Genomic DNA, 23,715 nt, shown 5'->3' on the forward strand with positions numbered 1-23,715 from the left:
AAGAATTCACTTAATAAATACAATGATGATCTTCAGGGGGGAAAAAAAGGGTATTTTTGTCTTCACTTACTGCTTCTTTCCCACCCCCTCAAAAGGCAAATGGATCACAGAATATTCTGAGCTGGAAGGGACCCTCAGGGATCAGAGCCCAACTCCTGGCCCTGCACAGACACCCCAAAAGCCCCACCATGTGCCTGAGAACATTGTCCAAACCCTTCCTGCACTCTTGGCAGCCTTGGGGCCGTGCCCTCTGCCCCCAGGGTCCTGTGGAGGAGCAGAACAAGGAACTGGCCTCGAGATGAGCACCAGGAAGGGCTGAAAGGAGCTTCCACAGCAGGTTTTTGCACCAACATTCACACAAAGGCCAGAGAAACCTGACTAAAAATGGGAAGTTTAGTGGTGGAGTCACCATGCCTGGAAGTGCCCAAATCACTTGTGGCTGTGGCACTCCAGGACAGGGGGTGGTGGTGAACGTGTTGGTTCTGCCTGAGGGTTGGACCTTTGCCAACCTCAAGGATTCTGTCATTCCATGTCATTCCAAGTATTCCCAACATCCAGAGATCCTGGGAGGTGACTCCAGCAGCAGCTGAGCCAGGCAGGGACCCAACCAGGCACAGCTCCATCCATCCATTTATTGATCCCTCTTAATGATCTCCCCAGAGCAAACTCAACTCTGAGGAGCTTTTGCTTCCCTGAAAAATGGATCCCCTTTGTTCCAAGCAAGGAAAATATATGAAGGCACTTAAATTCCTGCCTTTTACTCCTGGAACACATTTCAGCTCCTGATCACAAGTATTGCAGCTCCTCAAAGTGAACTTTGATGAACTCTGCAGTGTGTTTATAAACAGCTTTCCCAGACTCCCACCAGTGATTTTGGAAGTGCTGCATTAAATCCAGGCGGTGTTTTTCATCCCAGGACAGACAGAAATGCATATTAATGCCCCAGAAAAGCCTTACATTGAGAATTTGAAACATTTCTCTCAGTCTGGGTAAAACCCTGATCCATTTTTTTTTTGCTGCATGAGCCACTGAATCCTTTTGGTTCATTGGGAGGCCATTTGGTAACTTTATTAGGCAATATTCAGATGATGGATATCAAAAGGATATGCACTGTAAAACAGGCTTTGTTTCTGAGGACAGTAATTAGGTTAAGCTCATGAATAAACCTTTTATATCAGCAGCCTGTACAGAGGGAGAGTGAAAAAATGCAGGAGAAAATGAGAAAGAAAAGCAATTCTTCCATGCAAAGGGAAAAACTTATGTCTGTGTATTGTGGCCTCCATGTGACACCTTTAAACAATTTATATGGGAATGGAAATGTCACAAAATGTTTGGATAAGTGACATGAGCATGGAATGATGGAATGGGTTGGGCTGGAGGCACCTTAAAGCTCATCTAGTTCCATCCAGGGACAGCTCTCACCATCCAAGGTTGCTCCAGCCTGGCCTGGGACACTCCCAGGGTTATGGAGCAGCCACAGCTTCTCTGGGCACCTGTGCCAGGGCCTGCCCACCCTCCCAGCCAGGAATTCCTTCCCAATATCCCACCCACCCTGCCCTCTGGCAGTTGAAGCCATTCCCCTTGCCCAGCCCAAGGCCCAACCTGCTGTGTGGGGTGGACACAAGTTCAGGACACAAACCCACAGTCTCAGCACCACGGGATTTCCTCCCCTATCCCACCTGCAACTGCCCTGAGAATGCCCAGATAATTCCAGGAGACAGAGTGCCCCAAGCCAGGTCACCTCTGCTCTTACTCAGTTTAAGAATGGTCTTAAGCAAGAGGGTGTTTGATTTGATTTCCCCTCCAGCAGAACAAAGTGTTGTATTTCAGCACAAACTGAGAGACTTTTCCTCGAGTCAGCTTTAAAATAATATTGGCATTGCAGTCAATACATTTATATATCACTGTATTTATGTCAGAGTCTACTGGCATGGAAATAAATCAGTCCAAATGCAGAGCTCTGGGATTGAAACAAGCCTGGGAATGCCACGTCTCCTCAGCTTCCCATCTGTGTGTCCATCACTGCTGGCAGATTCCACACACTGGGATAGCACCTCCAGGCTCACCAAGAACTGCTGAATTGGGTGGGAAAAGACTGGGAAATTTGCTTTAGGGAGCCCTTAGGAGCAATACAGTTTTTGGGAGAGTGGAAAGTCAAGCTTTGCTCCTCACGTCCTGCTCGTGGTGGGTCCGAACCGCAGGATGGTCTGGGAGGGTCACCCCAAACCTCTGCTCACCTTCAAGCAGTGGCAGAGCCAAACAGGATGGGTTAAAGTGGGTTACCAGGTGGTTCCCCCAGAGTGGCATGGCCAGGATCCCAGGCTGGAGAATCCCAGACCATTCTGAGTTGGAAGGACCCACAAGGACCATCGAGTCCCACTCTTAACTCAATGGCCCACACAGGGGATTGAACCCACGGCCTTGAAATTATTACAGCCAAGTTTTAAGGCTGGAAGTGGCTCCTCTGGTGGCTCCAGCAGGGCCATCCCAGAGCACAGGGCACAGAGAGTCCAGGAGGGAACACCAGGAAGGCATTTTGGGACCCAATTTTCCCCCAGACCTCCCCTTGCCTGACAGAGCTGATCTGTTCCCACTGCTGAGCTATTAAATGATCCCTGGGCAGCCCCTTCCAGGGCCTGACCACCCTTTCCATGAGGAAATTCCTCCTGATGTCCAACCTGTGCTGAAACCCAATGGAGAAGACCAAGAATTTACCCACCTTGGAGATCAGTTCAGCTGAGGAGAACTGAGGGGTTGGGGGTGTAACCACCTGGCTGGGACAAGACTCCACACAGCAGAACCTTCTCCATCCTCCTGGAACCCACCAAGGCTGCACCAACAGAACAAGCTTGAGAGAAGTGAAATCACAAACACCAGGAAGGTTTTGTGATGGGAACACCAAGGCAGGGATGGTCAGTTGTGCTCCCTGTGCTGGAATCACTCCTGGTTATACAGGAGTGACCAAAATGGTTTTCCATGGGGGACATGATTTAGGTCTTAGGATGCAAAATTTAGGACATTTCTGAGCAGTCTTCCCTTTTCCACCCAGTCCAGGAGCCACAAGGTCCAGCAAGGAGATGACACAATGTGGTCACGTTGGGTGGGACAGCAGCAGCCTCAGTGAGCTCTGCCTGGGCTGGATCAGAGTCAGCCCCCAGAACATCCAACAGAAATGTGGGAAACAGGTGCTTTTGCCAAAAACTGGACCCTATTCCACGGATTCACAGAATCCCAGAAGGGTTTGGGCTGGAAGGGACCTCAAAGTTCATCCCATCTTGTTCCATGGGCAGGGACACCTCCCACTATCCCGGGTTGCTCCAAGCCCTGTCCAGCCTGGCCTTGGGCACTCCCAGGGCTGGGGCAGCCACAGCTGCTCTGCCCAACCTGTGCCAGGGCCCAGTGGTGTGAATTCACCCAAGAGCTGGAGTTGAAGATCCCTGTGGGTCCCTCCCAGTGCCAGCAGAGGGATCCTGGCAGGCTCTTGATCCCCACCCAGAACATTCCCTGCCCAGCAGCGCTGCAGTGCTGACCTCTAGTGCCACAGAGCCAGGAAAACGGGAGACTTGGGTGGGAGAAACCTCCCTTCCCACCTCCCTTCCCACCCCAACCTCCAAAAGTGCTTCCCAGCCACTGTGGCCACTGGCTCCCAGTTCAATAGAGCAGATTATGAAGAAACTGGTACAAGAATTCCAAAGCCAAGCAGGGTTTGAGATATTTGAGACAAGAAAGGTACTTGCATCATCTCCCAGTGAGGGCTAAACCCCTGGAGGGGGGATTGAAGTCACTCCACTTGCAGAAGTTCCAGCAGAGGATTTTAGCAGGATGCTCAAGGGGACAGAATTTAGGAACTGAAACAACTTAGGAACTGAAAATAAAGCTCAATAAAACATCAAGTTCAGGGTTACTGTCGTGTCACATGTGAAAGAGTGACAGAGGTGACAGCAGAGGAGCTTCTACAGCCACGAGCAGAGTCAGAGGGGAAGGAAGAGAAGAAGAGGAGGGGAAGAAAGAAAGAGAAGAAGAGGAGGGGAAGAAAGAGAAGAAGAGGAGGGGAAGAAAGAAAGAGAAGAAGAGGAGGGGAAGAAAGAGAAGAAGAGGAGGGGAAGAAAGAGAAGAAAAGGAGGGGAAGAAAGAGAAAAAAAAAGGAGGGGAAGAAAGAGAAAAAAAAGGAGGGGAAGAAAGAGAAAAAAAAGGAGGGGAAGAAAGAGAAAAAAAAGGAGGGGAAGAAAGAGAAAAAAAAGGAGGGGAAGAAAGAGAAAAAAAGGAGGGGAAGAAAGAGAAAAAAAAGGAGGGGAAGAAAGAGAAAAGGAGGGGAAGGATAATTAATTTCCTCCCTCCCCAAGACAAATCCATCAGCCCCTTGGTGGGGCAACTTCCCCCCTGGATCCTCAAATACACATTTCCCCCCAGACCCTCCACACCCTCAGGGGAAGCAGAAGTTTTGTCTGCTTAAAAACTGTCTCACCAACCACCAAGGGCAGCAACCCCTCACTGAACAGTCCCAAACAATCCAGGTGCAAGTGTCCATTCCAAGCTTTTATTAAGTAAACCCCAGAATTCCCAAGGCATCCCCTCCAAGGAACCAGAGCCACCTGCCCCAACCTCCTGAGCTCTCAGTGCTCAGGTCTCAGGGGCAGCCACACAGCTCAGCAAAAACCAGCACAGGCCAGAGCTCAACTCCCCCAGGCACCAAGTCCACAACCTGCTGTTTGTTCTCCTGAACTGTCCCCCAGAATCCAGAGATACCAACCCAAATAGTCCTGGCCTGGTCTTTCTGGAAGATGATCTTAGTTCTTCAGGTTATGAAACAACCTCCACTGAAATGTCCCTTAAAACAAACTTTAAGACCACAAGTTCCAAGTCTGCTTAAATTACTGTAGGAAAAAAATGCACATTCTACATATAATGGAACATCTTTATTATAACAAACTACTCTGCAGTCAAACATGCCAAAGGCTCCTGAGCCCTGTGTGGCACACCAGGACTCCCTGGAACACATTCCTGCACACCTTGTGCTCCACAAGGCCACACACTCTTGCTTTCCAAGGCAAGACCACCTGACTTTAGGAATAGTTGATCCAATTACCTTGCTGAGTAATTAAAGCCAAGCAGGACGAACCCTGGAGGAGCTCCAGAACTCCCTGCTCAGCCATGAGCCTCCCACTGAAACCACGGGAAGGGCTGAGATTCCCTGGGGAACTGAAACTGCTCCCACTGGAAGCAAAATCCAGCTCCTGCCTTTAACTCTTGTCACAGTTTTTAGTGGAAATACAGCAATTCTCCCTTTATTCAGGACTCCCACGAGGTTGGGGCTGTGGAATCCCAGGAAGCCCTTCCTGAACTGCAATCCTGGATTGTGGAGTCTCCTCTCAAATATTCCCTTGGGAGTTTTGCCTCCCATTTCTCTACAAGGAAAATGAAACAGAGCATTTCCAAGAGTATCAAGGGGGGAGGCTGAGGCACCTCCACCTCCACCAGGGCTCATCTCACCACCAGTAAATCCCAGTTTTCCCAGTTCAGACACCAAGGAGGTCAGTCTGGGCTGCTGACTGAGCTCCTGACAGACAGGAGGGTGCAGGGGGTGCTCAGGGGTTCCAGCAAGGAGCCAGATCTGTGTTAATTACCTCACCAGGACCTGTGTTAATTACCTCACCAGGACCTGTGTTAATTACCCCACCAGGACCTGTGTTAATTACCCCACCAGGACCTGTGTTAATCACCACAGTGCAAGGAGCAGCTCAGGCCAAGTATTGAGAGCAAGGCTCTGTTCTTGCAGCAAGGCAGGGAGCATCACTCGGGGGTTCTTTCCCAGGAAATTCACGGCATTCCTGGTTTTCCAGAGGGACAGGCTGCTATTTCAGCACACTCCTGTGTGCCAGTGTTGATAAATAGGAAGAGTAATTATCTGGTAGCTGCAAAAGAAGAAAATGAAGACATCATGTACCATAAGAAGTTGCTCCCCAACTTGCTTTGCCAGCCATTGGTTCATCCCCTTCATTGGGTTTTTAATTCCCTTTATTTCTGAGCACACACTCAGGACTTCAATCAGAGGTTGATTTGCTGGCTCTCAGAAACACCCATGTTGTTAAGATAAAGACCTCACTGTTCCAGCCTCACTTCCAACACACCCCTGCTGTGTTACTGATACCTGAGCTCCCAGTTTGGACAGGTATTTATTCCTCAAACTAAAGCCATCAGCCTTTGGCAGCAGTTTAGCCAAGTCCTCTTCATTCTGGCGTCTGAGCCTCTCCTGATCTTCAGCTCTGGAAAAGAAAACTGCTGTGAGAGCCTTGCAGGGAGGTGCCAACCCTGGGGGCTGCAGGGTCTTCTCAGGGTCTGGCAGATGTTTCTGGGCTCAGAGACAAACCCTGGGGGCTGCAGGGGTAGTTTCAATCCCAGGCAGATGTTTCTGGGCTCAGAGACAAACCCTGGGGGCTGCAGGGTCTTCTCAGGGTCTGGCAGATGTTTCTGGGCTCAAAGACAAACCCTGGGGGCTGCAGGGTCTTTTCAGGGTCTGGAAGATGTTTCTGGGCTCAGAGACAAACCCTGGAGGCTGCAGGGGTAGTTTCAATCCCTGGCAGATGTTTCTGGGCTCAAAGACAAACCCTGGGGGCTGCAGGGTCTTTTCAGGGTCTGGAAGATGTTTCTGGGCTCAGAGACAAACCCTGGAGGCTGCAGGGGTAGTTTCAATCCCTGGCAGATGTTTCTGGGCTCAAAGACAAACCCTGGGGGCTGCAGGGGTAGTTTCAATCCCAGGCAGATGTTTCTGGGCTCAAAGACAAACCCTGGGGGCTGCAGGGGTAGTTTCAATCCCAGGCAGATGTTTCTGGGCTCAGAGACAAACCCTGGGGGCTGCAGGGGTAGTTTCAATCCCAGGCAGATGTTTCTGGGCTCAGAGACAAACCCTGGGGGCTGCAGGGGTAGTTTCAATCCCTGGCAGATGTTTCTGGGCTCAGAGACAAACCCTGGGGGCTGCAGGGTCTTTTCAATCCCTGGCAGATGTTTCTGGGCTCAAAGACAAACCCTGGGGGCTGCAGGGGTAGTTTCAATCCCAGGCAGATGTTTCTGGGCTCAGAGACAAACCCTGGGGGCTGCAGGGTCTTTTCAGGGTCTGGGAGATGTTTCTGGGCTCAGACACTGAGGTGGGGAAGGGCAAGCCCAGTGCAACAGAAAGAAAGAGAGAGGCTGTTTTCTGCAGTGTCCTTTTATTGAGATTCCAAGAGTTCAGTAGAAAGAGAAACCTTTTGGTCTTTCAGAGATTACAACGTGCTCAGGGAGCTTCTGTAACAGCTTTTACTGGCTATTAAACAAGTTCCAACCCCTTCAAATCAGGATTACAACACAAACAGGATCAACTGTCAAGAAGGCAATGAGAGACTGCTCAGCAGTCTGCAGAATTCTTACATTTCCTACCAAAAAAAAAAAAGGCAATTGGAGCATCTGTAGCTCTTTTTCCATGGAATTGTTAAGGAGAACCAGACCCCAAGCTGTAAACACACTTAAGACAGTGCTTTGCATTAAGACAGTGACAAAAGCAGCACAAGTGACCCGTTTCCAAGCTCTGGATGAGCTTTATCACAGAACAAAACCCCAATTTATGCAGAAATCTCCTCCCCACCCACACGTGCAGCCCATGAAGTGTGGCAGGAAACGCCTGGAGGTGAAGGTGCCACCTCAGGTGGCACAGCAAAAACACGAAAAAGGCAACAAACCCAACCCAAAGGAGATTTGGCATCAGTGAAAACTGGTTACAAAGCTTAAAACTGAGGCATTTCCAGTAACCCCCCACCCCCAGCTGGTCCTTCCTCTTCCACAGGACCAGTGCAGGGGGCACACTAAACACGGGCACTCTTCAGGGCCAGGGAGCTGGGCTGGCACCACCTCGGTGGGGGCTGCTACTCAACTCTCTTTTCTGAAAAACAGCAAGTATTTATCAGGAAAACCAAGAACATCCAGTCCTGGAGATTACTGACAACACTTCCAGGGAAGAGGAGCCCATTTTATTGAATACCCTGCCCTGTTTTCATTCTCCACAGGGAAAGTGTGCCCTCTGAGCCAGGGCATTTCTGGCAGGGGTGAGCCCAGGCTGGCTCAGTGCTGAGAGGGAGACTCAAGCCACGGGTTTCACAGACAAATTCAATTAAAACTTTCTATCAGAGGGCGAGAGGAAGAAGCTGAAAGTGAAGTGAGTGGAGTGTGATTTCTTCTGAAAAGAGATCTAGTTTTTAATGACCCTTAAAAACCAGTCCATGCCTCACCTGCCACCAGCCCAGGTGACCTTTGCTGCTGACATGTGGTTTAAATAAGCCATAAAAACATCTCATAAGGCCAAGATAGTTATTTATTGGGCTCTGTACTTACTCAGATGCAGCTGCCTTTTGCAGTTTTTCCCTCTTCTTTGCAGACCAATTGAGGTCCCCACCTGCAGCAGGAGGAAAACCTTTGAAATTGGTCTTTTTTGGAGCTCTGATACCAAAACTCACTACAGGAGTTCTCAGAGCACTTGAGAGATCAGGGGAGTAATTTTACAAAACTGAGGAAAAGGGGAAAAGCAACATGTTCATAACCATCTGAGCAAGGAAAGTCAGGACCCAAACCAAGGCAAGGCTGAGAGTTCAGATTTTGTATTCACAGATTCATGTACAGCCAAGTTTGACAAGAAAAAAAATAGATTTTTCCTAATCCAGAACAACCTGCAGAGGATCCTCTACAGAATTACAAGGTTGAAACTGTTGTAGTCAGATGGAGGAGAGAGGGGGGAGAGAGAGAGGGGAGGGAGGGAGAGAGAGGGGAGGGAGAGGGGAGGGAGGGAGAGAGAGGGGAGGGAGAGGGGAGGGAGAGGGGGGAGGGGGAGGGGGGAGGGAGAGAGAGGGGAGGGAGAGGGGAGGGAGGGGGGGGAGGGAGAGGGGAGGGAGGGGGGGGAGGGAGAGGGGAGGGAGGGGGGGGAGGGAGAGGGGAGGGAGGGGGGGGAGGGAGAGGGGGGAAGGAGGGGGGGGAGGGAGAGGGGGGAAGGAGGGGGGGGAGGGAGAGGGGGGAAGGAGGGGGGGAGGGAGAGGGGGGAAGGAGGGGGGGAGGGAGAGGGGGGAAGGAGGGGGGGAGGGAGAGGGGGGAAGGAGGGGGGAGAGGGAGAGGGGGGAGGGAGAGGGGGGAAGGAGGGGGGGAGGGAGAGGGGGGAAGGAGGGGGGGAAGGAGGGGGGGAAGGAGAGGGGGGGAGGGAGGGGGGGGAGGGAGGGGGGGGAGGGAGGGGGGGGAGGGAGGGGGGGAGGGAGGGGGGGAGGGAGGGGGGGAGGGAGGGGGGGAGGGAGGGGGGGAGGGAGAGGGGGAGGGAGAGGGGAGGGAGAGGGGAGGGAGAGGGGAGGGAGAGGGGAGGGAGAGGGGAGGGAGAGGGGAGGGAGAGGGGAGGGAGGGGAGGGGAGGGGAGGGGAGGGGAGGGGAGGGGAGGGGAGGGGAGGGGAGGGGAGGGAGGGGCAGAGAGGGGAGGGAGGGGCAGAGAGGGGAGGGAGGGGCAGAGAGGGGAGGGAGGGGCAGAGAGGGGAGGGAGGGGCAGAGAGGGGAGGGAGGGAGGGAGGAGGGAGAACTTCTTGAGAAGTTCAAGAATTATGACAATACCCCCAAGGGAAGCTGGACAGCCTTACCTGTGAGGTGATTCACAAAGTACAGCAGGACCACAGCTATCAGTGCCACTGAAAGACAAGAGGAGCAGTCTGAGCTCACAGTAACTGCACAGCAGGGACAGAGGGGAGGGGGAACCTGAAACCAACTCAGGCTTTTCATGACAGTTGTAACTGAGAGGAGGTTTTTGCCACCAGCATCTCCTGATTCCTTTTGAAAATCCCACTGTGCTCAGAGCATGTGGTGATTCAGCAAAGATTGTTTTAGTCTTATGTCAACAAACAGCCAATAAACACAGACTTGACAAGTATTATTTGTCTACCCTTTTACTGCATTATTTTTAAACAATGAAACTACTTATACCAAGTCACTTCAGGAAAGCACAGAACACTTGACTAAGTTTGAGTTACTTCCAGCATTGCCCCAGTTGGAACCTCTAAGAGAGGAGTTTTTACTGTTTTACAGGGAAAATTAAAGGGAAAACACTCATTAAACCTTCCTGGATGCACAGGGTCATTTTTCAGTGTGTTTAATACTCACAGCAAACACAAGCACTGAAGAAAACTTCCAGAAACAGGTACCCCCTTGTGTCCAGGATCATGCCAGCTGCTATGGCAATGACTGCCAGCCCCAGGTTCTGGATGGACTGCATGCTGGGCACAAACACAGGGTCAGCACTGCCTGCAGGTTTGGGTTTTCAGCAAAACTCCTCAGGGGCACTGAATTGACAAGGGGATGGATCTCTGCCCACTTTTCTGACAGTGACAGAGTTTCCAGAAGTTTCTGAGCCCCTCCCACAGCCTGACCTGCCCCAGGTGCTGCTGCCCCACCCTGCAGGACCCAGCTGGGTCCCAGCTGTGGAGACCCCCTGGCTCAGGAGGATCCTGTGTTTGACAAGCCTGGAGCACGAATGAGGCATCTTGATAGTTACTCTTTTTAATAATGAAATTAGAATAAGATAATGTGTTATACATTATGATGGAATGGGAATAATTCTAGATCTATGCACTGGGGTTTGATATTCCTTTATATCATAGAATCATATAATCATGGAATGGTTTGGACTGGAAGGGGCTACTTTGAACCCACCCAGTGCCACCCCTGCCATGGGCAGGGACACCTCCCACCAGCCCAGGCTGCTCCAAGCCCTGTCCAGCCTGGCCTGGGACACTCCCAGGGATGGGGCACCCACAGCTGCTCTGGGAAATCCTTTCCAGCCCCTCCCCACCAGGAATTCCTTCCCAATATCCCGTCCAGCCCTGCCCTCTGGCAGTTTGAAGCCATTCCCCTTGGCCTGTCCCTCCATCCCTTGGAAATGCTCCCTCTCCATGTCTCTTGTAGCCCCTTCAGGCACTGAAATGCCTCCCTTGGGTCCCCCCAAAGCTTCTCCTCTCTCCAGGCTGAGCAATCCCAGCTCTCCGGGCTGAGTATTCCCAACTCCCCGGGCTGAGCATTCCCAGCCCTCCAGGCTGAGCATTCCCAACTCCCCGGGCTGAGCATTCCCAGCTCTCCAGGCTGAGCATTCCCAACTCCCCGGGCTGAGCATTCCCAACTCCCCGGGCTGAGCATTCCCAACTCCCCGGGCTGAGCATTCCCAACTCCCCGGGCTGAGCATTCCCAACTCCCTGGGCTGAGCATTCCCAGCTCTCCAGGCTGAGCATTCCCAGCTCTCCAGGCTGAGCATTCCCAGCTCTCCAGGCTGAGCAATCCCAACTCTCTCCAGGCTGAGCATTCCCAGCTCTCCAGACGGAGCATTCCCAGCTCCCCAGGCTGAGCCATCCCAGCTCTCCAGGCTGAGCATTCCCAGCTCTCCAGGCTGAGCAATCCCAACTCTCTCCAGGCTGAGCATTCCCAGCTCTCCAGACGGAGCATTCCCAGCTCCCCAGGCTGAGCAATCCCAGCTCCCCAGGCTGAGCATTCCCAGCTCTCCAGGCTGAGCAATCCCAACTCTCTCCAGGCTGAGCAATCCCAACTCTCTCCAGGCTGAGCAATCCCAACTCTCTCCAGGCTGAGCAATCCCAACTCTCTCCAGGCTGAGCAATCCCAGCTCTCCAGGCTGAGCAATCCCAGCTCTCCAGGCTGAGCAATCCCAGCTCTCCAGGCTGAGCATTCCCAACTCCCCAGGCTGAGCCATCCCAACTCTCCACACTGAGCAATCCCAGCCCCCCAGCCCCTCCTCAGGTCCCCACCCCTCTGATTGTTGTGCCCCTCCATGCCCAGCAGCCCAGGGGGCACAGACACACAGGTTGGTACTCACAAGCCATAGGCAGTGCCCAGCTGGTGCTCAGGGACCACAAAGGCCACCATGGGCCACAGGGCACAGGCCAGCAGGGAATAGGCCACCCCCAGCAGGCACTGGGGACACAGGGACAGACAAGGACACGTCAGAGGAGCTGCATTTCTGCTGCACAGTCTCATAAATTAACTCACTGGCCTTGCCCTTCTCCCCAGAGGGGTAAAAGAGCTCAGGCAACACTTCCTGCAGCATCACTGCAAATAAACACACTTTTAGGAGAGAAAACTGCCTCCAGGAGTGACCCACAAACCGAACTATTAATTAGCATTAAGGACTATTAATTAGCATTAACGACTATTAATTAGCATTAACGACTATTAATCAGCACTTAAGAGCCTGCCCTGAAGGAAGAGACCCAGAGGTCCTTCCTGACCCACAGGAAGAGATCAGTGCTGCACCTCAACAGAAAAATGCCTGAAAACAAGGAACTTGTTTTCAAACCCTGACACTGGTGAGCCCCAGAAACCTCAGTTCAGGGGCAACTTTCCAGGGAATCTGCCCTGGGAAGGGGAAATCCACAATGAGGATTTTTCCTAGGGTTTACCAGACCCAATGCAGCACAGAGGCACTTTAAACAGTCCTGAAAAGCTTCAGAAATACACAAAAAGGAAAAGTTTTAGGAGAAAATTGAGCAGATAGCAGAGTGATTTAGTGCCAGAGTAAGGAGCCCTTTCCACCCCAAAACACCCAGAATAATTCAGCCCCAACCCCACTGCCTGTTTTACCACATTTGGCTATAAATCCCCAAGGAATAGTTACCATTGCTATCCAGGGGTTCCAGAAGGTAAAAGCCAACATGATGTGGGAAGCCAGTGTGGTTATGACAGCACACAACACCCAGATGATGTTCCTGCCAACTTTGTCCACCAGGAGGCCAAAGACTGGGGACATGGGGGCTGATATGATGTACACAATGCTGCAAAAAGTGAAAATGCAACTCCTGAGCACTGCCTGGCCATGGGAAGCTCCTGAGGAAGCACCACAGGCCCTTGGGAATCGTAAGAAAAAAACATCCAAGAAATCCCAAACAACACACTCAGGAATTGTGAGTTTCCCAAAGGTCTGAGCACATAAAAACACAATTTCCAGGGAAACAGTGACACACTCAGAGCTCCTGGAATCACTCACAGCAAGTCTTGTCTTGGTGGGTTTTGCTACATCCCAAATTCATCCCCAAAGTACAAAAATTTAGTGTTATTATTAAACTGCTTTTATCACTGAGAAGAGAATCACTAAACACCAAAACCTTCAGACAGAGCTTTTCCTTTCCAATGTGAACATCTCAGAATTTTCAATAAAAACACACCCAACACCTCCCAGTTATTCCCTGGACCATGTGAAATCTGTTTATCCACTGAAATCCAAGTCCCCCCCTGCAAGAGGAGATCCCAAAGCCCCTCAGGGCCCAAGTCACATCCTGCACCCCCTGGGAAAGGGCAGTGTTGCTTATTAAATCTTATTAAATCAACCCAAATATACCTGTTAATTGCACTTGCTTCTTGAGGTGAAAACCTGAATTTCTCAATGAAGAAAACCCTGAAGGAAGAAAAAGAAATATTTGGGAAAATGTACATTTGAAGGACATGGAATAAAAGTTAAGTTAGACAAAGTAAAGACACAAGAATCCAGTTTAAAAGAGAATTAAATAGAGCTTTGATATAAGTATCACAGATTCTAATTTATAATGAATTTAGGAGCTTGTTCTCAGACTTCACACATTTTTGTCCAAGGATTCAAATTACACCTGGAGGAAAAGAAAACCAACACATAACCCAAATAATGAGACATTAACTTGCAAGTCTGGCAGGAATTCTACAGGACACCAAATTCCACACCAAAACTCCCACCATGTTTTAAATCTGAGTCCAGTTTTAATCAGGAAATAAAACCCCCCTCATGCCTTTGAGGAGGGACAGCCCAGCCCATGCCCAGCAATGGTGTTTCCCACCAAGTGAGTGGGAAGTTTGTGAGGAGTGAGTGAAAAACCCGGAGAGATTCCAGGGGAAGAGCAGGATAAGTGAGTGGCACTTACTTGCCAAGTCCAATGAAAGGAAAAACTGCTGCGTAGTAACAGACACAGATGATAAATATGAGCCACAGGGACAAGGAGAAGTCCTTCACATCAGTGAGTTTGATCACCTCCCCTGCAGGCAGGACACAGAGATGTCAGGCAGGAGACAGAGATGTCAGGCAGGACACAGGAGATGTCAGGCAGGACACAGGAGATGTCAGGCAGGATACAGGGGATGGCACAGGCAGGACACAGAGATGTCAGGCAGCACACAGGGGATGGCACAGGCAGGACACAGGGGATGGCACAGGCAGGACACAGGGGATGGCACAGGCAGGACACAGGGACTGGCACAGGCAGGACACAGGGGATGGCACAGGCAGGACACAGGAGATGCCAGGCAGGACACAGGGGCTGGCACAGGCAGGACACAGGGGCTGGCACAGGCAGGACACAGGGGCTGGCACAGGCAGGACACAGGAGATGCCAGGCAGGACACAGGGGCTGGCACAGGCAGGACACAGGGGCTGGCACAGGCAGGACACAGGGGCTGGCACAGGCAGGACACAAGGGATGGCACAGGCAGCACACGGGGGATGGCACAGGCAGGACACAGGGGCTGGCACAGGCAGGACACAGGGGATGGCACAGGCAGGACACAGGGGATGGCACAGGCAGGACACAGGGGGGCAGCTCAGGCAGCTCTGGGCTCCTCCATGGGCAGCAAACACCCAGGGCAGCCCAGGGACTGCTCAGCCACCTCCTGCCACTGTATTGTCAAAGGGCACACACTGAGAGCCACTTAAGGGCATACAAGTGTTAAACCAACAGTGCCAAAGCCAAGAACAAACTGTCCCTCCCACACTCAACTGGTGGATTAAGCTCTGAAAGTCTTATGCAGCAGAATTAAACACATCTTGTCAAGGAAATGTTTGATCAGCTGGCAAAATTCCTGTCTGGAGCCTCCTCCAGGCTGGGCAGGGCTTGGAGCAACCTGATCCATGGAAGGTGTTCCTGCCCAGGGCAGGGGCTGGAGGGAGATGGGCTTGAAGGTCCTTCCAGCCCAAAGCACTCTGTGATTCCATGGTGTGCTCTTACTTGGATCTCAAATGTAGTTTAATTGCTCTAAATCCTCCCCCATGGAGAACTCAAACATGCACTGACAGGAGAGCTCCATGTTCCTGCACATCTCTGAAGGAAATAAGATGAAACCCAAGACAACAAAGAGCCATTGGCAATGGCACCCATGAAACTGGGCTGAACCTTTCTTTTTGTTAACAAAGCAGATGGCAGCACTTCTGGCTGTTCAGCTGGTGTTGCAGAAGGCTGAGCCAGGGCAGGACCAGACCCAACACTCACCTGTCTTGCCCTGCTCTTTGCAAAGCAGCTTCTCTGCTCTGCTGTCCAGGTAAGCCAGGATGAATGCACAGGTCAGGGAGAAGAGACATGTTACACCCCCTGCAAGAGGAAATGCCACAGGGTTAGTGGACAACTCCAGTGTAATTTGGCTTTAAAGCCCAAATAGTGTAGATTTTGTTATATAAGAGAAGTTTAACACCAGCTTGTCTCATTTATAAGGCTCAACATCTGACCAACTCAGAGAACAAGGGGTAAATCTGAAGCCTGACCCACCAAACACCCTCCCTGGGGCACAGACATGCACTGCATGTATTTCATTTCAATCATCACCACCACTGCCCCTCAGCACAGCCAAGCTCCTCATCTGCACAGCATCCAACAGAGGCAAAGCCTGGCCCTGCTCCCAACACCTTTCCTGCATTTCATGGCTTGGAGGGAAAGGAACACACCCAAAAGCTGTTGGAACTTCACTTCTACCCATCAGACAACTACACACAAGATCTGACCCCCTTCAGAAAACACTTCAAGTGTGTCCTTCACTCAAAGCACGTGAAATGTTTCATCTCCAGAAGACACAAAGTTGAATGTGGCAACCACAAAAATCCCACAGCATTTTATCAGCTGCAGTGACCACACAGTCTGCAGGAGAACACCAACCACTGACACAAACAGTACCTGAATTGCTCTCCCTGCTCTCAAATATACCTGTCTCACATTCAAGTGGTTAATAAACCATTAACATGCAGGCTGTGCAAATTCAGAAACCCAGACTGGCAGGTGACACCAAAATATTACTGACCTATCATCAGAGCTAAGCCCAGAGTGCTGTGACCAGTGTGGCCCAGGAGATCTTGAACTCTGGAGTAGATCCAGCCCATGACATTCATGTTCACTGTGCTCCCCTAGGCAGAACAGACTCATGTGAAGAATAATTGATTCCACAATTATGTTTATTCAGATGAACATCAGGCAGAGCTGTTACTGAAGGCAAACAGGGAAGGTGCTCCCCAGGGAACTTAAACCACCAGGAACAGTGATAAAATCATTCCCTGCTGGTTTGGAACAAATAAATCACTGTAACAACAATAAACCATCACAAATGACAAGTTGTACAACTACTGCAGTGTTTCCATGGGGAGTTTGGAAGTGCCACAACACCCACCTCACACAAGGAAGGGGCAGCCACAGCTTCTCTGCATGAGCTCCTAAACTGAGCTGGATTTAATGGCTCAAACAGCATTCCCACCTGGCAGGCACCAGAACAGGCACTTTCCTGCCCCCTCCTGCCCCCAGAGGAGGGATCAGTGAGTGCCAAGGCTCACACAGGGACCTGCAGAGCAGCACAGGGGAGGATCTGCTGGGGAGAAGAGCCTGAGCAGAACCAGCCCCAGCTGTGAGCAGCTCCCCCTCCACCCAGCTGGGACCAAGCCCTGCAGGGCTCCCACCCAGCCCAGGCTGCTGGGGAGGACCCCAAAGGGCAGGCACAGCTCCCCCTTTACCCCCAGCTGGGTGTCAGTGCAGCCCCTTAAGGGACTCCAGCAAACCCAGAGAGGGTGGGATGTGTCACAGCTGCCACCAGAACCAGCACCAGGGACAGAAACACCTTCCAACAGCCCCAGAGATGGGAGTTTCCTAAAGCAGCAGCTCAAATCACTGAGCAGAGCTTGCACTTAGTCCTGAGGCACAGCCTGTGCTCAGCTAAGCCAGCATTTTATGATATGCCAAGAATCAACCAGGCAGGGGAAATGCAGCACTGTGAGCACAGACTCATGGAATGGTTTGGGCTGGAGGGATCTCAAAGCCCACCCAGTGCCACCCCAGCCATGGGCAGGGACACCTCCCACCAGCCCAGGTGGCTCCAACCTGGCCTGGGACACTCCCAGGGCTGGGGCAGCCACAGCTTCTCTGCCCACCCTGTGCCAGGGCCTGCCCACCCTCCCAGCCAGGAATTCCTTCCTGATGCCTGATATAAATCTACCCTCACTCAGTTTGAAGCCATTCCCCTTGTCCTGTCACTCCATCCCTTGTCAGTGGTCCCTCTGCATGTTTCTTGTAGCCCTTTCAGGTTCTGCAAGGCCACAATGAGGTCACCCCAAAGCTCCTTCTCTCCAGGCTGAGCAATCCCAGCTCTCCCAGCCTTTCCTTCCTTTCTTCTGTCCCTCTGATCATCTTGGTGCCTCCTCTGGACTCTCCAGTAGCTCCATGACCCACACTAAGAACATCACCAGCCATCTGACAGGTCTCATAAACCCATTTCTTTGTGTCTCCCTCATCTATTCACCTCAAATCTTTAACATTTTAAATTTCCTTTATAACTAAACCTTCCTGGGGACCCCCAGAAATGCTGTTTCCCACCTGCCCCCCTGCCAACGAGCCCCACACCTTCAGCTCTCTCAGCTGAAGGGACAGTTGTGCACTCACCACTCTCGCCATGCTGAGCTGCAACCCAAACACCAGGTTTAACTCCTTGCCTTTGAACCAGCTCACTGCATAGGTGTTCTGGGCCACTGCCAGGGACTCCCCACCTGTTCTGAAGGAGAGGGAAGGACAGAGAAAACACATTAAAGGCCACAGGCAAAGCAACAAGGCCCACCAGCTGCTGGCCAGGCCAAGGTGGAAGAGCTTCAGAGAAATTCAGGCATGTACAGGCAGTTTAATGCAGGGATACAAAGCAACAAAGTCTGCAAAACTCCAAACAGAACTGCAGTGTCTGAATGGGAATTAAAAATACAAAGTATTTTAAGTAGTCTGGGAGTGATTATAATGGCAAGACTTGCAAAGCCCTATTGTTGCTTTTCTCTAAGCTACCCCAGGAGTGCCACTGAGGCTGAGCTTTACAGAGGCCTCACAGTTCAACCATTTTGGTTCCAAGGACAGACATGGCAGGTTTGGATTGGAGGACACTCAGATGATCCTCCCCCCTCAGAGAGCACAAACATTCTCTCCTGGACTTACCCAAATATGAACCTGCCCAACTCCATCAGCCAGAAAGCATTGAATACTGCTCCCAGGGCAAAAATCACCTGCCAGAGAAATATTTAGGGAAAGATTGTAATAATTCAAGTATGGAACAACACAGAACTATCTGAAACAGCAACAAGATGCTTTTCCCTTCCCAGACCTGCAGAATGACCTCACACCCACTTCCTCTTCTTGTGTTTTTGGCTTTATTCAAACTCCTGCTGGCTACACACAACCCATGCTGGCCCTCCCTGAGGCTGCACCCAGAAAACCCCTCTGAGGCTCAGCTTTATCATCACCCCCTGCCAAAGACACACACGGGGGAGTTTCAGACCCAACACACAAAACATTCGGGTCCTTCACGTTATTTCACTGGGTTTCAACCCCAACACAACTCAGGGCTCTGCCACTTCAGTTCTCCCCACCCAAAGAAACACTCCCTGCTCCAGGAGTGCAGACACAGACCCTCCCTCTGCCCCACCTTACCTGCCCAATACACACAAAGATGCTGAATATTATAGTGCCCAACCTGCAAGAAAATAAAATCACTTAATGCAGACCTGGAGTCTTTTTTTCCTCTAAAACACCATTTTAGATCTACAGCAGGGAAACAAGGGGAGGCTGATGTGCAATAAAAGGTCTCTGGAACAAACTGTCCAGCTTAAAAAACAGGGAGAACAGGCTGGTGTTTTAGGAGCCAATTTGTTTAGGCTATAAAGGAAGGAAGTTCACTTATACTGGTGGAAATTCCTACATAAAAGTATATTGTAACTTTAAAAAGCTTTGTATTATAAGGCCTAAAGCTCCCAAGCACTTTTGGTCTCCCATGCTCAGACCAGCAGAGACAGAAACATCCCACTCACCGGATTCCAAACACTCTGTCTATGAGGAAACCTCCAAAGAAGCAAAGGACCACATTGGGCCAGGAGTACCAGGCATAGAGAGCCATGAACTGGGCTGTGTTCACCCTCATGTCCTGCATTGTGGAGGGGGAGAAAACAAGGGATTGCTGGTAATGGAATTGCAGGGGCACAGAATAACCATCCAAGTAGAAACAAACACATTGTCTGACCTGGGCACTGCTTGTAATTCACAAAATCATTGAATCTCAGACTGCTTTGGGGTGGAGGGACACTAAAGCCCACCCAGTGCCACCCCTGCCCTGGGCAGGGACACCTCCCACCAGCCCAGGGGGCTCCAAGCCCTGTCCAGCCTGGCCTGGGACACTCCCAGGGCTGGGGCAGCCACAGTTGCTCTGGGCACCTGTGCCAGGGCCTGCCCACTCTTCCAGCCAGGAATTCCTTCCCAATATCCCATCCAGCCCTGCCCTCTGGCAGTGGGAAGCCATTCCCTCGTTTTCAGAAGCCCCTCTGAGCTCTGGCAGCCCCAGGAGACCCTCCCTACTCACCCTCTGGACCTGTGTCTGTAGTGCCGCAGGGTTGTCATAGCAGAAGTAGCTGCCTGTGAGGAGAGGGGACAGCTCAGAGCTCTGTCCTGGCACCCCAAAGCCCCCAAACCCAAACCCCCCAAACCCCAGCACTCCAAACCCCCCAAACCCCCAACATCCGAATCCCTAAACCCTGACACTCCAAACCCCGAGTCCCCAAACCCCAAGCCCTCAACCCCTGACACGCCAAACCCCAAACCCCGAGCCCCCAACATCCGAACCTCCCAACCAACCTCAACACCCCAAACCCTGAGCCACCAACACCCCAAAGCCCGACACCCCAAACCCTGAGTCCCCAAACCCTGACACCCTAAACCCCAAGTCTCCAGCATCCAATCTCCCCAAACCTCAAGCCCCCAATATCCAAATCCATAAATCCCGAACTCCCAAACTCCAACACCCCAAAACCTGACACCCCAAACCCTGAGCCCCAACATCTGAGCTCCCCAAACCCTGACACGCCAAACCCCGAGACCCCAAACTCCAAATCCTGACACCCCAAACCGTGACACCCCAGCCCCACGCCCCCAAACCCCGAACTCCCAAACCCTGAACCCCCAAATCCCAAACCCCCAACATCCGAATCCCTAAACCCCGAACCCCCAAATCCGATCTCCCCAAACCCCGATACCCCAAACCCCAACACCCCAAACCCCAAACAATCGAATCCCCAAACCCCGACACCCCAAACTCCAACACCCCAAACCCTGAGCCCCAAACAATTGAATCCCCAAACCCTGACACCCCAAACCCCGAGCCCCCAACATTCGAATCCCCAAACCCCGACACCCCAAATCTGATCTCCCCAAACCTCGACACCCCAAACTCCAACACCCCAAACCCCAAGCCCCCAACATTCGAATCCCCAAACCCCGACACCCCAAACTCCAACACCCCAAACCCCAAGCCCCCAACATTCGACTCCCCAAACCCTGACACCCCAAATTCCAACACTCCAAACCCCAACACCCCAAACCCCAAGCCCCCAACATCCGAATCCCTAAGCCCTGAACCCCCAAATCCGATCTCCTCAAACCCTGACACCCCAAACTCCAACACCCCAAACCCCAAGCCCCAAACAATCGAATCCCCAAACCCCAACACCCCAAACTCCAACACCCCAAACCTCAAGCCCCCAACATCCGACTCCCCAAACCCCGACACCCCAAACCTCAAGCCCCCAACATTCGAATCCCCAAACCCCGACACCTCAAACTCCAACACCCCAAACCCCAAGCCCCCAACATCCGAATCCCTAAGCCCTGAACCCCCAAATCCGATCTCCTCAAACCTTGACACCCCAAACTCCAATACCCCAAACCCCGAGCCCCAAACAATCGAATCCCCAAACCCCGACACCCCAAACTCCAACACCCCAAACCCCGACACCCCAAACCTCAAGCCCCCAACATCCGACTCCCCGAACCCCGACACCCCAAACCCCGAGCCCTAAACATTCGAATCCCCAAACCCCGACACCCCAAACCCCAAGCCCCCAACATTCGAATCCCCAAACCCCGACACCCCAAACTCCAACACCCCAAACCCCGAGCCCCAAACAATCGAATCCCCAAACCCCGACACCTGAAGCTCCTACACCCCAAGCCGAGCCCCCAAACCCCGAACCCCCAAACCCCAAGCCCCCACATCCGACCCCCCAACCCCGCTCTCCCCCCGCCCCGCACCGAAGCCGAGGCAGCACATGAGCGCCAGCACGAGCAGGCGGTGCGGGAGGCTGCGGGGGTCGCAGGGGGCGGGCGGGGCGCGGGGCGGCCCCGGGGCCCCGGTACCCCCATCCCCATCGCCATCCCCATCGCCCTCCTCCCCCAGCAGCGCCCGCCGCTCCTCCGCCATCGCCGTCACACGTGACACCGCGACATGTGACACGGGCACACGTGACATCGCGACACGTGACACGGCAACACGTGACACCGGGACACGGCGCGGTTGCCGTGGCAGCGAGGGGAGAGAAGGCTCAACAAGCACATAAATAACTAAACAAACACATAAATAACTAAATAAACACACAAAGACGTAACTAAACCAGGGCAGGCTGCGATGAGCCCGCGGGAAACACCCAGTGCCATCCAAGATGTGGAATTGTCCCATTGTCCTCCTGCTGGTGGTAAAGTCAGGAATCCCAGAATCCCAGACTGTTCTGAGCTGGAAGGACCCACAGGGATCATCGAGTCCTACTCTTAAGTCAATGAACCACACAGGGGATTGAACCCATGACCTTGGTGTTAATACAAGTTTTAACCAATTGAGCTGATCTCAGGGTTGAATCCAGGATGGTTTGGGTGGGAAGGGCCCTAAAGATGCTGCAATTCCACCCCTGCCATGGGCAGGGACACCTCCCACCAGCCCAGGGTGCTCCAAGCCCCGTCCAACCTGGACTGGGACGCTCCCAGGGCTGGGGCAGCCACAGCTTCTCTGGGCACCTGTGCCAGGGCCTGCCCACCCTCCCAGCCAGGAATTCCTTCCCAATGTCCCACCTAAACCTAGTCCATGCAGTCTGAAGCCATTCCCCTTGTCCTGTCCCTCCATCCCTGCAGCCCCTCCAGGTACTGGAGGCTGCTCTGGGTCTCCACACACCCTTCTCTTCCCCAAATTCATTTCTCTTGAGCTCTTTGTTCCAAAAGGCTCTTCCCATACTTTTCAAACCCTTGGAAAAGCTCCTGATTTGCTGTAAAAAGGGCCAACCTTCCACCAAACCTCAACTTCTTGCACCAGAGATGGCCCCAGTCCTGTGTGCACCATCACGTGCTTTTTGAATAAAACATGCTCTTTTTGAATAAAATCTGCTCTCAACGGGGGCAGAAATACTTGTGATTCAAACCCAAGGATTTTTTTTCCTTTTCCAGGGCAGTGGAAAGCAGAGTGCTGGGTTTTACCTGAGGTGCTGAACCACTTTGCAGCTACTCTGGCATCAGCTTGTTCAGGAACCTCTGGAGAAGGGCGGAATAACTTCTCCAAACACTCTGGTGTTGTGCAGTGAACGAGCTGGAAAATCCCACTGGGCATAAAGTGCTTCATTTCACTCAATGTGTGTCCTTTCAGAGTCCTGTCAAAAGAGAATTCTGTTATTAAATTGATGGGCCACCTTTTCAAGTGCTCTAAACTTGTTTAGAGTCCTTGAAATCGGGGCAGCTCTCTCAGTTTGCAGCAGTGACTCTGAAAAACTTGGGCTTAAACTACAACGTTTCCTTGGAAAACCATCTGTGGGACGAACTCCAGGGTTTCTGCAACACATTTGAGAGTTTCTGCAACAAACTTGAGGGTTCCTGTGACAAACTCAAAGGATCCTGTGACAAACCCAGAGGTTCCCGTGACAAATTTTTGAGTTTCTGTTACAAACTCAAAGGTTCCTGTGCCAAACTGGAGGGTTTCTGTTACACACTCAGAGCTTTCTGTTTCAGGCTCGAGCGTTCAAGCCCCAAACTCAAAAGTTTGTGTTTCAAAGTCAAAGGTTCCTGTTCCAGACTCAAAGGTTCATGTTACAAGCTCGAAGGTTTCTGTTTCCAACTCGAGGTTTCTGTTTCCAACTCGAGGTTTCTGTTTCCAACTCGAGGTTTCTGTTTCCAACTCGAGGTTTCTGTTTCCAACTCGAGGTTTCTGTTTCCAGCTCGAGGTTTCGCTGCCGCTTGAGGGAGCCCAAAGGTAACTCGAGCCCATCCACATCACCCCGAGTTCCGTAATTCCAGGGAGACGGTTTATTTACAGAGATAAAAGGGATAACTTTGGAAAGCAAAGTTACATCTGGTGAAACTTTGTGGATGAGGTTAAATGTAGGGTTGTTTCCTCTCTAACCACACCAGTTATTCCAGGGGACCGTGGTCATCCTTCCCAGACCACCCTCCCACCATCATTCTCCAAAGGAAAATGCTGAGGAATGTTGGGATTCGGGGCTGGTGAGGGAGGGGGAGCCCCAGTGAGGGAACACAGAGCAGAGTCAGCAGCACTGACCTCGCTGTGGCTCAGAACTGCCTCCCAGACCCTCCTGTGCTCCATGGCCAGCACCATCCTCAG

At 52.0% G+C, this 23,715-nt stretch overlaps 1 protein-coding gene across 4 annotated transcripts; it reads right to left on the reverse strand.

The window, feature by feature from the left end:
* Positions 1-5,744: 5,744 nt before the first annotated feature.
* MFSD1 (major facilitator superfamily domain containing 1) lies at positions 5,745-23,715 on the reverse strand. Of its 4 annotated transcripts, XM_071566504.1 has the most exons (18): positions 23,653-23,715; positions 22,581-22,750; positions 19,648-19,700; positions 19,103-19,215; positions 18,726-18,768; positions 18,234-18,301; positions 17,700-17,808; positions 16,078-16,180; positions 15,279-15,377; positions 13,941-14,052; positions 13,388-13,444; positions 12,668-12,824; positions 11,870-11,967; positions 10,153-10,265; positions 9,636-9,683; positions 8,362-8,422; positions 6,149-6,263; positions 5,745-5,912 (listed from the first exon to the last, which is right to left on the reverse strand). In XM_071566504.1, the coding sequence occupies exons 2-18, from the start codon at positions 22,720-22,722 to the stop codon at positions 5,853-5,855; spliced, it is 1,551 nt and encodes a 516-aa protein (XP_071422605.1). In that variant the 5' UTR covers positions 22,723-22,750; positions 23,653-23,715; the 3' UTR covers positions 5,745-5,852. The 4 variants fall into 4 exon arrangements, with proteins under 4 accessions (XP_071422605.1, XP_071422604.1, XP_071422606.1 ...); XM_071566503.1 differs by lacking the exons at positions 22,581-22,750; positions 23,653-23,715 and adding an exon at positions 21,372-21,548; XM_071566505.1 differs by lacking the exons at positions 5,745-5,912; positions 6,149-6,263; positions 22,581-22,750; positions 23,653-23,715 and adding exons at positions 7,189-7,912; positions 21,372-21,548.

The sequence above is a fragment of the Pithys albifrons genome, chromosome 11 (genome assembly GCF_047495875.1).
Source record: "Pithys albifrons albifrons isolate INPA30051 chromosome 11, PitAlb_v1, whole genome shotgun sequence".
NCBI lineage: Eukaryota > Metazoa > Chordata > Aves > Passeriformes > Thamnophilidae > Pithys > Pithys albifrons.

Bases quoted from the DNA above. Each gene is read 5' to 3' on its own strand.
- MFSD1 (XM_071566503.1), bottom strand. From the start codon at position 21,540: ATGGCGGAGGAGCGGCGGGCGCTGCTGGGGGAGGAGGGCGATGGGGAT. The intron at 19,216-19,647 runs GTGAGTAGGGAG...TCCACAATGCAG, and splicing joins TACAGACACAGGTCCAGAGG to GACATGAGGGTGAACACAGC. The intron at 18,769-19,102 runs GTGAGTGGGATG...ATTTTCTTGCAG, and splicing joins GACAGAGTGTTTGGAATCCG to GTTGGGCACTATAATATTCA.